Source organism: Nothoprocta perdicaria, unplaced genomic scaffold, assembly GCF_003342845.1.
Source record: "Nothoprocta perdicaria isolate Ctin4 unplaced genomic scaffold, notPer1 scaffold_104, whole genome shotgun sequence".
In the NCBI taxonomy this organism is placed as follows: Eukaryota; Metazoa; Chordata; class Aves; order Tinamiformes; family Tinamidae; genus Nothoprocta; species Nothoprocta perdicaria.
The window spans coordinates 1235720-1253949 of record NW_020454139.1 but is presented as its reverse complement, the minus strand read 5'-3'; the positions used below and the strand labels follow the sequence as shown (position 1 = coordinate 1253949).

The following is an 18230-nucleotide window of genomic DNA, read 5'->3' as shown; positions in this document are numbered from 1 at the left end:
ATATCCCATGAAACACAGACATTGACAGTACTGTATGTAGGATGCTGAAGTGCCTTACGAGCAACACACAAGGACTTACATACTGCTGAACATTTTGCTGCTGTTGAAATTCTGTGATAGCAACCTTCATGGTACATCTGCAAAATTGGTTTGCATTGTGACCCACTGGGAAAACACATTTTTTTAAACTGACAAAAAGATACTCAAAGTCTGAACAGAAGTTTCTACAATGTCTTGAGTCTTAAAAAAAAAAAATCAACTTGACTTACAGAAAGCATTAAATAGCTGCCAAGGGCTAATTATACCATGCTAACTTCCTTTTGTCTAGTATAAAAGGACGTTTTCTTACTTTGCCTGGCTGAGTATAATAGCCTATGAATTATGAGATCAAAGCAGCAAACTGTATGTTTTCTAAAGTAAGAGTTTCCTTCACCAAGTTTTACACTTACTACAGCTAAAAGAGCTGTGTGAAGGGATCAGCACTAAACCCAAAGGACAGGCTGTGCACAGCAAGAAAGAGAGCAACTCCCTCGTGCTTTTTGCAGGTCACTACCAAGGACCATGTTAGCAGATCCACACCAGACCCTTAACAGGCAGCTCTGCTGCTACCAGTAATTAGCTTGGACAGCTCTGGCTCCAGGAGTAGCAGCAAGGCTACACCATAATGAGCTCAGCTGGGATTAGCAGGACAGGGCAGGGAACCAAGAGAGCTGAGGCATTCTGCATTGCGTATGTATCACAGAGATCAAACAAGGATGGCTGGCTAGGTTATCCCCTCACCACCTCATTCCAAAAATGAAGCACGGCAGTGTGTAAAATACAGGCTAATGAAGAGCGACACCTCCAACAGATGAGAGCCACATTAATTAACACAATCCCTAGATCATGGAATACAGTTTCTGTTAGTGCTAGCAAACTTGTAACTTGTCACTGATTTAAGAAGAGGGGAAAAAAAAAAAAAGAGCTGAGGTTTTCCTTTCTGCTTGTGGTAGAAGACAGTTTAATCTTGGAATTTTGTAAGGAATTTTGCATGGTCTGCAGGGCACAATCTTCAAAGAAAATGTTTAAATAAATACTTTTTAAGAAACAAACTCACTTTTCAATCAGTAGCTTTTTGTGTTCCTTTCTGAAATAAGCCAGCTCATTCCATACAGCATCAGAATCCTCTTGACAAAGCTGATGGGGTTCTGCACGCTCATGTCTGCTTTTACTGATTTCAGTCCTGCTTACGAATGAAAACACAGTGTTTATTTTGAAATATCTAAATATTTTAAGAACATGAGAAGGAAAACATATTTTGTTATGGAATGCGTTGTTGTGTGGAATGTTATGTGTTGTTGCACATACTAGACGTAAGCTGTGTGTACTTAATGGAAGTATACATTTCATGATTAGCAGCTCATAAAACATAGCATTTTAAAAAGGTCAAATTAAGCACTGTAAGGCAGAATTCCTGCTAGCTCCTCCTTAGCAGGAGAAACTCCCTCATTCTGTCATCCTACATAATACTGATAGGAGAAAGCAGAAGGTAAAGGCATGACACAATGTCTTGCAAACTGAGAGCTACCAGCAACCTTGCACCTCTGCAAACCAAAGTGGAAGTCACACTAATGCCTCCTCTAGATCAAAATGTTTATCTACTGTTTAACAAATGAATGAGATATCTATAAACAGATGATTCATCAGGAAAAGACCTACTGAATTTAAAAGCACAGATGGACATGAATATATTTCATGAGTTTGTTTCAGAAGACCATATTAAATATGATTTAATCATAAGAAAAACTACTGAACATTTTCCTTTACAAAATTAATTTCAAGCCTGAAGTCTAAATTCTTGAAGTCTAAATTCCTACTGAATACAAAAATAAACTACCAGAGAATATGTTAAGCTCAGAAGGTCCCATCATGTTTGCAGTCACGTATATCTGGAACTTGTATGCACACTGACAGGTGGATTAGGTCCCATCAGCTGCCATCAAGAAACCAGACTCTAATACATGAAGAATCAGAATTCGGAGGTGGGGTCCTCCACCTCTTACAGAGAATCAGAAATACCACATAAGTAACTAACACCGAGCTCTTAACAAACAAGTTACATTACACTGGCAACGTGAATATTTTCCAGATGCCAAAGAAACAGTTTAAGGAATTAAACAACTTCAAGGCTGATTTTATTTAACTCTTTTCWACTTTACTTTGTTTGCCTATTAAAAAATGAAAAGTGTGATAGACAAAAAGACTGAGGTTATACAAAACTTTTCTCTGAACACAAAAACSATCAAAACCAGTTTTTGCTGCTTGCACTAATTACTAGTGAAGAAATTGTTTACTATTTTATTATGAATATTGGTAATTACCACATTAACAAATAAAATTTTTAAGATTAGACTTCTCTTAGTACCTACTTTGCCCAAAAATGCTCCTATCTGGAATAAGTTGGTATCAATTATTTTCCTTTTTTAAGCATTATTTCACTGTATATAAAATTTGAATTTAACCATCTTCATCTAGGTTGAATTTCTGTATCTTTTTGCCTTCATCTCTCTGTGGACTACGAATGCTTCCTTAGACACCAAATTAAGTCATTTCATTTGATAAGTAACTGTCATCCAACAGGTTTTGGTCATTTTCAGCTTGCACTGAATTTAAAACAGTGAGCTTGGAGACAAAATCCTAGATGTCATTTCTAAATAAAAGCAGCTTCTTCTTCTGTCATTTAAACAGCTCTGCCACTTATTTATGCTTCAACATTACAAAATCTTTCTGCACTAGCGAGGTATATCGTGAATTTGCAACTCACTATATATACTGAAATTTTTATTTTTAGAAGACAAAATTTTTAAAAAAGATGAACTATACAAACCTACTACAATGGGCCAAAGAGTTAATTCATACATAACAGAGAGATTACTGTATGTATATTGTACTCATCCTTTACATTATCTTGGGCACTATGAATGGATATCAGCTTTTGCAATAACTTCAAGGCCTCTCATTTGGTCAGAAGAATACTAAAACAGACAGTGTCATGATGAATCAGGCTATTAATTTTGCTCTACTTACAAAAAAAGAATTATTTTTAGAAAAAAGAAAAAAGGCATAGTCTGAACTGTAGGTACCTGATTAAGTACAACTAAAGTCAGCAGGACTTTGCATAAATTTTTYGCTATTTTATAGACTTTAAGTGGGAATAACATATAGAATATTCATGATAAAAATCCAGTGGGGTAGAGTTCTGATATTATTTCTTTTTTCACTCATAAATATATGTTACTGTAATATTTTTGTAAAATACCCAGAAATAATTGATTTTATAACCATTTAACAGATGAAAACACCCTCTTTTTATGCACATGTTCTTTTTGCCCCTATTAAAAGAGGATTTTAGGATTAACTTCAGCTAATGTTTGAATCTGTGAATTTCCCACAAATACTATTATTTCTACATTGTTTAACAAATACAATTATTTCAAAAACTGTATGAAACATAAGTAGGAATTGTTCCATTATAGAAAATTAAAAACATACACAGCCAGCAAATTAATAAGCTGGGGAATTACACAGGCATAATAAGCAGCTGTAGCAGACCTTTGTCCAGTACCCATGCTCAAAATAGGATCCTAAATAAAATAAGTTAAGATGTTAGCTCAGTGCATTTTACTTTTCATTTCAGGTCTGAATTTTTTTATACATAAGTATGTAATGTATATTGCTTGAACACAGAATATAAGTCCTGATTGTCACATTAACAGCTCCTTCATTTAAATAAAATTCTGTTTTGAATACCTATATTATACTTTTGTTCAGATTTCTTGTGTAAGGCAAATGTTTTTAATGAGGTATGTAACTTACCTGCTATCGCCCTCTTCCCACTGCTTTAATTGCTCTTTTAGTGCTCTGTAGTTGGTCTGTAACATCTGCAGCCTCTCTTTGCGTTTTTCATGGGCTGCTCTTAGCTCATCAGTTTCTCGAGTCTGTACAGGACCAAAAAAAAAGAAAGAATAACATATTAGAATTGGGTAGAATGTAAAAGACTTTCATACAAAAGTTGAGAACATAATGTTCCAATTAAGTAACTATTAGAAGTTTCAAAAATCTAGATTAAAAATACATAGAATCACAGCCTCTGAGATAAAATGCTGTTTTTTTCTCATKACTGCTTTGAACAGAATATGGCATAATATATTTTTTTTTCATAATTTGAGTGGTTTTAAAGAATTAGCTATTAAAACGATAGTGTTCAACTTGTGAATGCATTGACTAAATGTAACTAAAATATAGACCAAAAAGGAATTGTGGGCATTGTCCATTCCTCTAAACTACACTTTTAGCATGAACAGCTAATTTCTGTATTTCTGAGGAAAACACTCTACTGAAGTCAAAATCACAAATTTTGAGAACACAAATGGTATCAGGATTTCCCCCTTTACCGATTTATTTATTTTTTTATATACATCCATATATAAATCTTGATACTCAGGCACTGGCTTCTAGCACATTGTTATGTAACAAGCAATAAGGAAAGAGAGATTTCACAATAGCTTTTACATGAATTATTAGAAAAGAATCTCTTTTATAGAGAATACAAAGTAAGAGATATGCACTCATTTATGTTACAGAATAATAATGTGCAAGTTTTWAAAAAAAGAATTTTTATAAACAACATTAATATGTGCTTTGCAAAGAATACATATTAATAAAAGGACATTCCACAGTATGAAGTAAGCTAAATTCTGGCATAATGTAGTAAGAAATTAATCAAATACTATCCTGCAGGAAAATTTGCTCTTTATGCTACACTTTCAATTCAACAAGATCTCTGCTTGTGAGGTGACTGCAGAACATGTTCCTTAATCTGTACATAAATCACAATACTTTATTTGCATGCACTTAATGTTTACATGCAAGCAGGGCTTTCAGCATTAKGCATTAAATAAAATACACCAAGAATGAGAGTTCTAACCATTAAGAATTAAATCCAGGTATAAATACACGGCTAGCCTCTACAAAGAGCTACACTATCCTTGGTATAAGTTAGTCTTCTAAGTAGCAACCCTGCTTTCAAGACACAAAAAAAAAGCTGAATGAAAACAACTAAAATTTCAGATGCTGAATGATTTATAAAATAAGATTTTTGCTGCAAGTGACACATAAAGACAATTTAAGTATATAAAAGGTCCCCAAATGACCCTACCAGTAAGCACTTTTCTAAGTTTTCTTAACTAATCACTAAAATAAATCTGTAAGCTTATCTGAGCAATCAAAATACTTGAAAAACACTTTTGACTGTTTTTTAGGAGTCTGTACAAAGAGCATAATATTAAAACCAATCACACGAGCAGCAAGATTCAGATTAATTTACAGAAAAGTTGTGTGTGAGAGTGTACGAGGACATTCTGACGGTGTAGATGTGAAGTTTTGAAGTCACAAGCATGAAATCATTGCTCTGGAGTTGTTTGATACTGGTACTGAAACTTGATCGAGACTGTCAAGAAACTGGAAATTGATGTCTGTCTTCTGTTTAAATCCTCCGAAGTTTACTAGTGTCAATGCCCTTAAAATGGCCTTTCTCATTTATGAACTCATATTTTCATTATCACTTACATTTTCCATCACCCATTTCCTGTCTCACTACAGTTATTACACCTCATCAGTTTTCCAATTTTATAAGAAACAGAAATTAGCTAACTGTCCTAATCACTCTCTTTAACTGGAGTCCTAAGCACTTTAGAACTCTGAATTTACTGTGTTATTTCTAGATTCTCAATTATGTTTCTCTTTGATTGCATAATGTATTATTTTTCTAATCATTAAGCTCTCTGGTATCTAGTTTTCTATATACTGACAGAAATGCACCGAACAACATTTTCTAGTGGTGCTAGATCTGGTAGCCACTGTTACTTTATAGCAAGTCCTGTGAGACCCTTAAAGTCCAAAATACTGGAGGAGAAACCCCACAGCCTATGGAAGGATAAAACAGAAAAGTTATTTTGTTATTTGCAGGGAAGCTCATTGAAGCCAAGCTCCCCACAAAAGGATTCTTATCAGTTTCAAAATTGCTCAATTGAACTGCAATAAGAAGCTAAACTAAAGCTGAACTGAAAATAAAATACTGGTCCTCGACTATTGCTGTTCGGGCAAATAGGAAATGAGGAATCTTATACATATTAAAAAAAAAAATCTGTCTCCCACAAAGCTGTAAGATTAACTTAATTTCAGCATCTGAATGCCCTACAGAGAACAAGACCTATGAATCTAAATTAACTAAAACAGTGATATAAACACATACATTTCTCTGATATGATAACTATTAAGGTAGCCCTAAAGATTGAATTATATATTTCAGTTTCAATTCTCTCAAAAATTTTAGACCTTTAAAGAAAAAGCATGAGAAAATGCAAAGGGAAGACGGGTATTAATCTGGGTAACTGACCTTCCAGTAAAAGCCAGGCATATCTCCTCTGGGCTGTGCCAAGGATCACAGCTCTAGAAATACAATACAGGGCTAGAGAAAATGTGCTTGGTTTGTATCAATATCTAGCTTACACAGACCAAATTTCTACCACTTCTTAAAGACAAATAATAGATTGATATGCTGCGATGTAGGACCTTGATAAGTCATTCAAAATCCATGAAAGAGACTATATATTTTGACATTATCTKCCCTAAATAAGAGATCAATGAGCTCTGTTACTTTTTCAGTGGGTTCTAAACCATAGAAATGAAGCAGATTAAAAGCTATTGACCTTCCAAAGTTAACCCTTTCTGTATTACTGATCAAGACAGTAACAGCTAAATTCTTTGGCTAAAAATGAGTAAACTGAGAAAATCCTAAGAACAGAACCTTACCTTTTCTGTTACTTTTTAATGATGCAATATCTAACATTTCCTGTTGTTCAAAGAACCAATAAATTCAGATATTCCTTTTTTTTTAATTGCTACAAATTTTCAGAAGAGCTGGTAGATAAACTCACAAATTTAGGATATGCATAATCAGTATATTCTTTGATAGAAAACTGTTCCTTTTTTAGGTAAGCCTATTTCTGGCAATCATAAAAGTCAAYGCTTTGCTTGAGGGGCAATAAAGCAAAAGCCAGTTTTGACCATTTTGATCGCGTTCACTGCTCTTTGTAGAAAGAAATGCCTGAGATGAGATTAACTGTGGACTAGTCAAGAATACCAATACCGAGTAACAGTGGAACTATGCTGATATTGCTGGTGTGACAGTTCAGTTAAGCACACTGCTGACAGTGGCCTCATCATTGAATTCTGAATGCAGTGCCTACAACAGTGTTTTAATATGCTGACCTGAGTTTGTATAACTTCTTTTCAATCACTTAAAGCACTTGGCAAGTGAAGTCAGCTAGGTCTTCTAGAGATGGAGGAGCTCATATATTTGCTTAAGGAGGATAKATATATAAATCTCCTTTATATACATATATTTATAATTTGTGAATTTATGCTAAAAAATAAAACTCTCCCACACAAAGAAAACCTAATCATATTTTTAATAAAATTGACCTATGATATTAGAATATATTTCTACATGAAGTAAGAACTCAAGACTACAGTCCATATGGTTAGCTCTATTTTCTCATACACCTGAAATTTATTCCTGTATGTCCAGTGAATCCAGTTCTGCTTTGAGCTACATACACTGAAAAAATGATACAAATTTTGTACCGCTGGACAATCACAGGCAACAGAAGCATTGTCTAATGAAATACTTCATAAAAAGGACATAAATGCCTTGAAAGGGTAGGCTCTGGATATCCATTTGAAATACTTGTGCATAAAAAAATAAGAAGAGAGTACGGATTGTGAATGTTTAATAAAATATGACTCAGAGTTTGGGTTTTCTTTGAATGCTGTAAAAATACACACAGAGATGGAATTTGAATCCAAAAGAGCATTCAAAAGATATTCAATCTCTTTAAAATAAGCAAACAAAAAGAAACAAAACATCTATAAAATGATGAGAAGGAAACGCGCAACTATAATATGCACTCACTGATGTCTTCCTACCAAGTTTTTTAATTTAGCAGAATTTGTTAAACAACTTCTTTTGAAGCATAATTTTTAAGAATACAGGGTTTAATGTATGTTCCAAGCAACCGGTAAACTAACTGTATGACAAATGTTTTTCTTTATACTTTCTGCTTAATTTTACTTCACATGAATAAACAAACTTCTCGAGATACACATTCTCAGATGTAAATTTTGAAAATATATTTAATGATTATGTGCTATTGACGAAGAACTAAAAATGTCGGCTTTCATAGGTCTAAAACCATGTAAACACAAAATTTTCTGCAGTAAGGAAAGACGACAGACTAATGGAGAATTTTTTTTATGGTAACACACAGTCCATAACAATATGTACATTATGCATTTTTTAAATGGCTGTTTATTTTGTTATATCTTTATGCTGAAGCCTGTAGCTAAAGGAGTTTTGTGTTTTTTTTTTTTATTGTTCACCTTTAGCCGTAGTGTCTTCTCCAAGTTTTCAATCTTCCTTTCAGCTATTTTAAGCTTCCTTAGCTCCTCTGACTCTCTGAAAGAGCTCTTTGGGGACAGAGACCTTGAACGTTTCACAGGTGGTTCCTGGAGAATAAAACAAGGACATGGTTGAAGTAGTTGGAACACTGGATTATGAAAGACATGCAGAATTAAAGAAGAAGTAATTTTGAATACTAATAATGAATTATAAAAAAAAAAAAAATCTGCATGGAATACCAGAGAAATAACAAGCAGAATTACCACAGCGCTACCACTAAAGGTTTCTCTGTGACTCGTTAATGAGAATATTCATTTACATTTACATTGTTTCTTTCAGAATAATGATGTCCCATTAGGGAAGACTAAAGGGTTATAGACTCAGAAATGCAAGAAACCTCATTACAAAGGAGGGGATAGAGGCTGGTCTAATTGCTCTATAAGGGTCCAAGGTTACACTTGATAGGACAACCAGAAACAAGAGGGAAAGGATTTTTTTCCCTTTGAAATAGTTTAACACACTGTGAAGTTGAAGGAACAATATGCTTGAGGAATATAAATACAACAGACAGTAGATCTTATACCATAATGACCATATGGTCATTAACTATAATGTGACTAACTAGAGACAAGAATATGTGTTTATATTATGTACAGCTTCATATAGCAATCTGGASAAAGAATATGTGAAACTAAAACTGGGCAGCTTTCTTGTTCACTCTATGTCATATGGTCTTATGGCAAAGAAAGAAAGACCTCATGAAATTAGTCTTCCTAATTTTTTGAATAACTTCAGTTAAGAATAGAGAAATACTAATGCAGACATAATATCTGAAAGGCAAAATATAAAATGCCATTTAATAAATGCAAACTAATATTTAAAACTGTAGTTACTATTATTAGATTCTATTATTTTCACTGCAAAATAAGTGATATACAACAAGAGTATCTTAAAAAGAATCATAACTAGGAAACCACATTTTTTCATCATAACCTTTCAGCATTAAATGTTACAAAACACTCTAGTCCATGCTTCAATTTTAAATTGAATGAATTTCCAAAAAGTAGAAAATGTGCAGTGTCAAAATCTACATATTTAAGAATCTAAATATAGCTTGGGTGAGAGATGTTCTTTCTTTTGCTTTCTTTTTTTCTTTTTGCTTCTTCATTTGCTTCCATGAGAAAAAAAAATGTACAAAGTTTGGAGAGAATTTTATGACTGCACCTGTCCTTTGACATTCACATTCTATATCTTTTTATATTCCAGGCACTTCCTTAAAGGAAAATTGAAGAAAAAGGAGAAAACTGAAGACAGTTTTAAGGAACATTTACAATGATATTTCCAAAAGCATGGGTGTTTTTAGCAGTTTACTATTCCACTGCTTAGAGAAGATGTCTTTGAAATAGCATGAYCACTAATTTTTGTTTCTAATGATTTTAAATAACTTTAGATAACAGATACTGATGTTAATAGAAAAGCACTTAGCAGTGCACAAAGCAAAGTTCCTTTCAACTGTCTAGAGCCAAACACCCCTAAACCAAAGTATGAAAAACTTCCAGTCACCTTCCACATGTTAAGTTTGTTATCTTCCAAATTTCATAACTACAACATACCCCATATATTTTCCCTAGGAATAACTTTCCAAGAAACAGCAAATTATCTCTTTGTTAAATTATATAAAGAGAATACTTAGAAAATAYACAATTTCTCTTAAACCAAGATCAAATTAATAATTTTGTTGTCACAAAGAAGGACAGCAAAGGAAAATGGGAGGACCAAAGACCATTTAATCAGCAGGGGAAACTAGAGAGAGAGACTTTGAAGAGGTGAAAAAACACCATGATTTTGTAATAGTTTTTTCTTTTATGTAGCAGTTTTTTTGTACAGCTGCCTGGGATATGCTGCGAATTTTCTTACTACTGAAGTACAGGGCCAAGACAAGCAAAAGTGCAGACTATATTCTAATTATTGACAGACACAGAAATAGTGTCCTGTGAGAACAGGTAGGATCAGAGATACACACTACTAAACAAGCTACTCCTGGAACCTGTTTTCACCTGGTTAGTGATCAGAATAGAGGTCTGTGGAGAAAAGGAGGTGGGTCTGGGCTCTGGAGTTGCGCACAGGTAGTTTGAAGGCAATCTTTGCTATGGAGGCAAACAGTTTAATTTTCTACCAACACAGAAAAGACTGTAGTAAAATATTGATTTGATTGCCTGGGGCTGCTGCAAAATTCAATCTGGAGGATGGCATCTATAATAATCTTCTCACAACTACAAACTTTGCTACTGCTGTTGCCAGGTTTAAGAATTTAATTTGTAATTCAGTCCACAAATTATACAAGTTTACACACATTTTGATTAAAAATATACACATTTGCAGAGTTCTAAACATTTAAAAATAATTTAAAGAATAAGYATAAGTAGCTTGAAAGAATATTAATTGAAGTCAGGAAAATGCAAGAACAAAATACTTTCTGTCAAAGTATTCCAAAGTGTGTTTGTAAAGGACTAAAACAAATAATGGAATAAACAGAAATAAACACACTTTTCAATATTAACAGAAGTGAAAATTTCTGACACAAGATGAAATGTGAAGAAACAGCCGGTAAGTAGATGTGACACAAACATGTTCAACTATTAATGCAGAAACAAGAAACAAGAAGAGAATATGCTTTTTAAACAATGTCCTATTGCAAGTCTGTACCATGAAAGACACTGCGGGGAAAGACAGGTAATGGGCGAGTTTTTAAATTCAACATGTTATATATTGGATGGAGTCCCAAAACAGAGGAAGAAAAAGAAAAAAAGTAAAACTCTTACAGTCTCTTACAGTGCTTTTATACAACACTGAGGACAGTGGTCAAAAATCTTTATGTTTTTTATCAGCTGAAGAAATTGAGACACACTAGGAAYTGAGCCATAGCTGAACGAGTAAAGCTTCAGGTTTTTAGGGGAGAAAAAAACAAATGGAATTTTTGATTAACTATGCTCAATTCTAACTTTATCATTATTGCAAGTTAAAGTTGTCTTTTAAGAAAAGCATTTATTATACCTTGAAATTATATAAATACCTAGAAGAATGTTATACAGTGTATCCCAATAAAAGACAATTGTAGCTGCTATGCATCATACAATGGCAAGTTTGAGATGTATCTGGCAGTATTTAAAAGCTTAGCTATAAAAGATAAAAAATAAGGCCTGTGTCACTGAATCTGCCAGCAAACCTGTGGATGGCAGATTAATCAGCTAACAAATCATAACTCATAGAGTTATAAAGTTTTAGTTCCAAAAGCAGCTCTAGGAAGATCAAGCAACTGACTCCTAAGTCTTCATACAGAATGGCAATCAGTGATACCTCTTTCCACAGGGACTGGAATAAGAGGGTTACAGTTGCCTCTAAGTATGCACTTAACAACATCAAGAAAAATGACAGTGCACATGCACATTTAACAAGGCTTTTAGCCACCACATCATCTGTCTCCCAGAATAAGCTGTTTTCATTGCCATATATCACCGCAGGTGTGGGATTTAGGTTTCTGCAATTCACAAAAATCAACTCCAGCCTACACATGTGCATCAGCACACTCCACCACACAGAGGTGGAAGCAGCCAGTGCAGTGCCATGGCCCTGTGTCTCAGTGCTTGTCCCAAGCTTTTCCTTTGTCACAGGACCAAAGGTTTTTTGAAAAGTTCCTACTCTTTCATTACTCAAAATTTTTGGCTTTTAATAGCAAAATATAATCCAAACCCTATCATTTCAATGAAAAGTAAATCCACGTTTAGGAAAAAAGTGCTGGATATCTGAAGTATTCTTTCTCTAAAATTATGTGCTAATAACTCCTGAATTTAATATTTTTGTCCTGAAAGACTCAACAGCAAGGTAATGGCAAGATCCTCTATTACAAAAGAAAATCAGCAGCAACAACAATGCAGTTCATCAAGAATGATTATGTTTTCTGTATATTTTGTGATCCTGAAGTCAAAATATGTCTATGTTTTTTCTTACATCTTGCCTATATACAAAGGCTTTGTAGGTATTTCAATTTATTTCCTAAAGTATGAGTAGAGACTAAGTGCACAAATGGAAATGTGCACATAGGAAACAGTTCCAGAGTAAGTACTAAAGGACCATGATGGGATCAACATATCAAACTAGAAAAAAAGATTCTCCATAACAGGATTTAAATGTTAGGATTGGGATAATTCAAAAAGAATAATTTTTTTTTTATGATATACAGTGATGATCAGACTGGGACAAATGTATCACCCATTAATACTACTCTGCGGGAACAAGTAATGATCTATAGGAGGAAAATGAAACACGTTACAATGATCATATCACAATAAGCTCAGGACAACTCTGGCATTCTGGACAGTCTCAGAATCAATGATATTTCTCATAATAACCCTATGAAGTTTAGTCCCTATTCCAAAAGTTATAATGACCACTCTTTCTTGCTGGACAGCCAACTATGAAGTTTTAAGAGTCCCTAAACAAACCTTTTGAAGTATTTCTTGGCCCAAAATAGGTAGAGGATAGCAAATACTAGGCAGAATAAGCCATACAGTTTTTCARGGGATATGGTGTAAGATACCAAATGTAGCAAGAAGATGAGATTTCTAAGGAACTTGATATGCCAGTGCTGTAGACTACTTACCATACAGAAAGGTGTTAATATTTACCTTCTTGTCATATAAGCTTCTTGCAAGTTTCCTATACTCTACACAACCAGCTTAAAAAATTGTAATGGTAAGAGTTTCAAGAAACTGGCAAGAGAATGGTTTATTCTAATCTCTCTCWMAAAAAAAAAAATTTAACTGTAGAATTATTTTTTTACTTTCTTTGTTAAAGTTTATAGTTGTTAATGCTACCTAGAGCCTAAATTTAATAAGTCATAATGAAAGTAAAAGCATTATACAGAGTGATAGAAATCTAAAGTATAAACTTCAAAAAAGGATTTTTTTTCACAGAAAAAATATTATTTAAAAAATAAATCTGCAATACCAACTGTATTTTTTTTATTTCCCTCATATCCCTTCTAGGGAAAGATGGTCATTCTAGTAAACACAATCAAATACTTAATAAATATTCATTTTAACAAACCTACAAAGAATTTAGCCTTCAAATATTTCATTTAATTAAGAATCCCTTATTCAGTATTTAATAAGGTAAAACTTTCTAGTCCCAACAGCTATTTTAACAAGTCTTTGGCAGATAACACAAGAACCATTCAAACAAGCTTCCAGAATTATAAGCAGCATCAACAAATATTAAAATTATTATCTGGACCCTTGAGCAAAAATGTTTGGCTTTATCAGCCTCACTTAGACATAAATACACAGGACAATAAAACTATCATACCTCATGCTTTCTTTCAGTCCTTACATTGTTGCTTTCCAAGGTATTTGTCATGTGCAGACTGTGTTCTGCTAGGTTAAGACTTGCTTTTCTCAATTTTTCCCGTAAAAGCTCTATTTCAGATTTTTGTGTTGCAACAAGACGCTCTAGCTCACTTAATGAAGGCTGTTGAAATRCCTAGAAAATGACAACACCGATATATTACATGAAACTACGTAGAAGAACAGAACATTATTGATATTACATACATGTGAGATAGCAGTAAATATTAAGGTTTTGGAAGTAAAATATGTATTAAAAAATCAAAAACAKATCCATAAATCTTAACTAAACATTTACACAACAACAGTACCATACTTTTCAAATCCAAACATACAGTATTAACAACAATTGCTTTATGTAGACATTTCCTCTACAGTAAATTCAGTATGCTATTAAATATATSAAATACAATGAAAATTTACTGATAAAATGTTTTAATTCCTAAACTTATTTCTCATAAAATTTCAAATTTCTTTTATTTTGTTTTATTAAACAGGAAAAAAAATGCAGCATTCTGTCAGGAATGATACTTTCAGTTAGAAACAGCCCCAAAATATAAAGGTACAAATTCTACCCATGATACCCATAAACTCAAGCACCGTGGCTAAATTGAAAACCGAAAAAAAAAAAGAAAAAAAAAGAAAAAAAAAAGGAAAAAAAAGGATAACAGCTCTTCTTGATCACGGTGTTGTTCAAGGCAGATAGGTAATTCCATGAAGCCATTCTCAGCCCTTCCCAGCCACCAACCAGTTCATAGTAATTCTTTAACCTAACATAATACTACCATCTGCAGCTCACCTTGAGCTTGTTACAAAAGCTGTTCAACAGCTATTCTCATTGATATCAGCTATCTTTAAATCACACCCCCATTCCCAACAGCAGACTCAACAATGTCCAAATGATCAAGAGATAGCCAGTTCATACAGCTTGATAAATTACTCCTGGCCACTTGTGTTTACAGCGGCTACTTGTGCACACACCCGATGTCCTCACAAGCACAAAGCAAAATACTGCTGGCTTAACCTACTGTCGTAAGAGCACCCACACTTTCGTGTGCAATCACAAACCTTCAGCCTCCGCATGCTGCTCTAAGGCTTGGGACAGGCGTTCCACTTCCGAGCAGCCATGCCGGATGAAAAGGGTACAGATCCCAGATGGTCTCAAGGAGCAAGCAGCTGAAGGTTAGCACCCAACACTTCCGCTGAGAGAAGGGATGATGCAAACCCCAGCCCTTATCCTYTACAGAAACAAGGCAGCAGACTAGTTTAGGAAGCCAGTGCAAGTGGCTTGGGCTGACCCGGCTGATCTTGTGTGATGTTGATTATGATAAACTCATAAAACTCCTTCTGCCAGGAGAGCCCTGACGGCAGTGCCATGTAGCTGGGAGATAAGTCTTCAGCCAACAAAGCTCAGTCCAGAACACAACTTTCTGAAGCCTGTCAACAAGATTCTTTTTACGCAGGCTTTCCCTGCTCAGCAAAGCTGTGATAACCTGACCACTTGCAACTGACTCAAGGACATTACTGATTTCGATAGAAAAGAAAAAGAATGGTAAAACAACACACTGTTTTTATTCCCTCAAATATACGCAAGCCTCAAGTAAAGCAAATTGGGTGTACTGACAAAAATCAGAGAAAGCACTGTGGATATCAAAGTATTCTGAATTCTAGTTAATATAAAGCAGAAGTGAAACAGACTAAAAAGCCTGATTAAAATCTTTCTGTTGACAAGCAAGCATTCTTGTAATCTTGGTATTTGACAAAAACAGAGTAATGGGCAGAGCCGCTTGAGTTCTTGTTATGCAGAATAGGAAGCTTCCATTATAAAGTATCATAAACTTAGTTTCTACAAATAAATACATAAGAATTGCCAGCAATGTATTTCAAGAAACAAATCACTCCACTCCTCATTTAGCAGACAGTCATCAAAGAAGTCACTCATGATCTTGCTTACTACTCTTTAAATAATTTCTGTAGCTAACTTTGTGGTGTACATTGGGACATACTTAGCTGCAGAGGACATTTCCACTCACGATTACCAAAACGCCATTTATACAATAAATGTTTACAATAAAACACACAGGGTGAAAAAGTAAGAAAATATGAGGAGTAGATTAGCCATGCATTTAAAAGAATATTCATATAAAACTTGTTTTCATGCTTTCTTTTAACCGAAGGTTTAGGACTACACAAAAGGGAAAAGATCCAACCTTGAAGACAGAAATAGTCTCTACAGATAAGGGAAATGTATTTATAAGTAACTTATATTTAGGAATTTTAGTTTAGTTTTTCTTCGTTATTGACAAACAGAAATACATATACGACCAAGTCAAACTGTTTTGACTTCTCAGACATATATAAAAAACAGACTTCTAAATGCAGTTTACATCATATGCCTACACTAGTAATCAAAAAAAGAAACAATCTGTTATAATCATTTTATTACCATAAATTATATCTTAAAAAATGCTTACAGTCTAGAACTGCTAAATGTTGTTGACCAGAAGAATTACCTATGTTCAATTTACTTTATGTAAAGTACAAAGATAAACTTCTGTATCACTGTTCTTCATTTATTTCTTTTCTATTTTAAATCAACAATGAAATGTACACTGCTGTGAAATGAAAATCAGTTGAAGAGTTACAGAACATAAAAAAATCCCATCTCTCCTATATCTATTAGATTTTGCTACTGACTGCAATAGAACCAGTACAAGAATAGGGTTCACTTTTTTTTTTCCTCTTTTTTTCCCGAATACATTTTTCTTAGGAGATCTGTAAAAATTACTATGCAATGATACTTATTTTAAATGAAAACATTACAAAGACATACTTTTTTTAATAAACTCTTATGACAGTGTTTGTGTACATATACATATCATGCATATACATGATATTCCTAGAAAGCTGAAAAAACATTAAAACAGTCTAATATCTTAATTGTTGCCTCTAAAATGTCTGTATTTATATCTTCAAAATTACTCAGTAGATCACTGTTAACCATATAGACTCATTATACAGCTTACATCTTGGAACCTATTGTTCTTTTTCATGATGTATGTGACTTTTTTTGGTTTAAAGAATTTTAAGAATCCAGACTGTAACCTGAAGAGATACACTTACAATATTAAGGATTTCAGTTGTCAATGGATTTAAATTCAATAAATGCTGAGTATTCTGTTAATTTTAACGTTTTGTTTTCTTCCTGGTAAATATTTTTGTTTGCTTGTCTGGAAGCCTTTGTGTCAACAAAACTCCAAAATATTTTGATTAGAAAAAGGAAAAAAAAATCCTAGGACTGAAAGTTGGATAAAGTAACTCTTTCTGATGTTCTGTTTCAGGTTCATTACTATTAAGCTCTAAATTACTATCATTTTGTATACTGGGGTTCCTTGGTCAAAAGGAAAATCATCAAAAAAAATCCTTTAGTGAAAATATTTTKTTGTTGTTGTTTTGTGAGAACCACACTTTTTGTAAAAAGACTTGATCCCATTAATGACCAGTCTTCCAGGACTTACACATGAGGAAAGACAAAGGAGTCTTTCCATTTTTTTTCAGATCTTGTGAACGGAATACACCCTTTTCATTGGTTTTCATTGTCTCGTTTTACATCTAAACTCTTAATTGTAATCTAAGAACACAGGTACATTTTGCAATGAGTAAGGCCAAAAAAAAAAAAAAAAACAAGTAACTTGCACTGTAACTGAGCTCCTAGTAAAATCCTAGTATCATCTAAGATAAGAACAATATTGTGTTTCAGGACTTCTTAGAAAAATTCATCCTCCAAAACCTGTACGAAGAATGTAGTTTAGTTCCAGAGTACAGTCCAGAAAACTGCAGTGCAGAAAAGAGAAATCAAAGTTACACGCCAAGTTGCACCACCAGTGTTTTCTACAGCTGCTGTCTCAAAACCAGTATTATGGAGCTGTGTTCTCGCCAAATGAGTACTAACTCACCTCAAGGAGAAGAGTTTCACAGCTTTCATCAAGTTTCAGTTCCTARAGTCACCTCCATCTAGAACTAAAATTCCTGTAGGACAGATTACTTCAGTTTACAGATAATACTGAATTTCTATACAACTGTAAGCATTACGTGCCATGAATGTTTTCTCTCAAGTTTAGGCATGTTGTATTAAACGCTCTCTGCGCTATACAGCATATACTAACAGAAGTACTCCCTAGAGGAATCATTCACAGTGTACCTAGAGAAGGCATTCACTTCTCACTACTGCTAATATTGCAGACAAACAGTACCAAACACTGTGGGCAGAACAGAGCTGTTCTCTACAATACTTCTGTTCTGCGCTACTTTGTTGAAACACTAAGATA

At 33.8% G+C, this 18230-nt stretch overlaps 1 protein-coding gene across 1 annotated transcript in view; it reads right to left on the bottom strand.

The window, feature by feature from the left end:
• The window catches only part of CNTLN (centlein), a 173480-nt gene that overhangs the window by 87090 nt on the left and 68160 nt on the right, over positions 1-18230 (bottom strand). The window contains exons 9-12 of the mRNA XM_026044024.1: positions 13865-14038; positions 8482-8607; positions 3856-3977; positions 1097-1222 (exon numbers count right to left, since the gene is read on the bottom strand). Of these exons, the coding sequence (XP_025899809.1) occupies positions 1097-1222; positions 3856-3977; positions 8482-8607; positions 13865-14038 (548 nt within the window). The remainder of the gene's footprint in view (positions 1-1096; positions 1223-3855; positions 3978-8481; positions 8608-13864; positions 14039-18230) is intronic.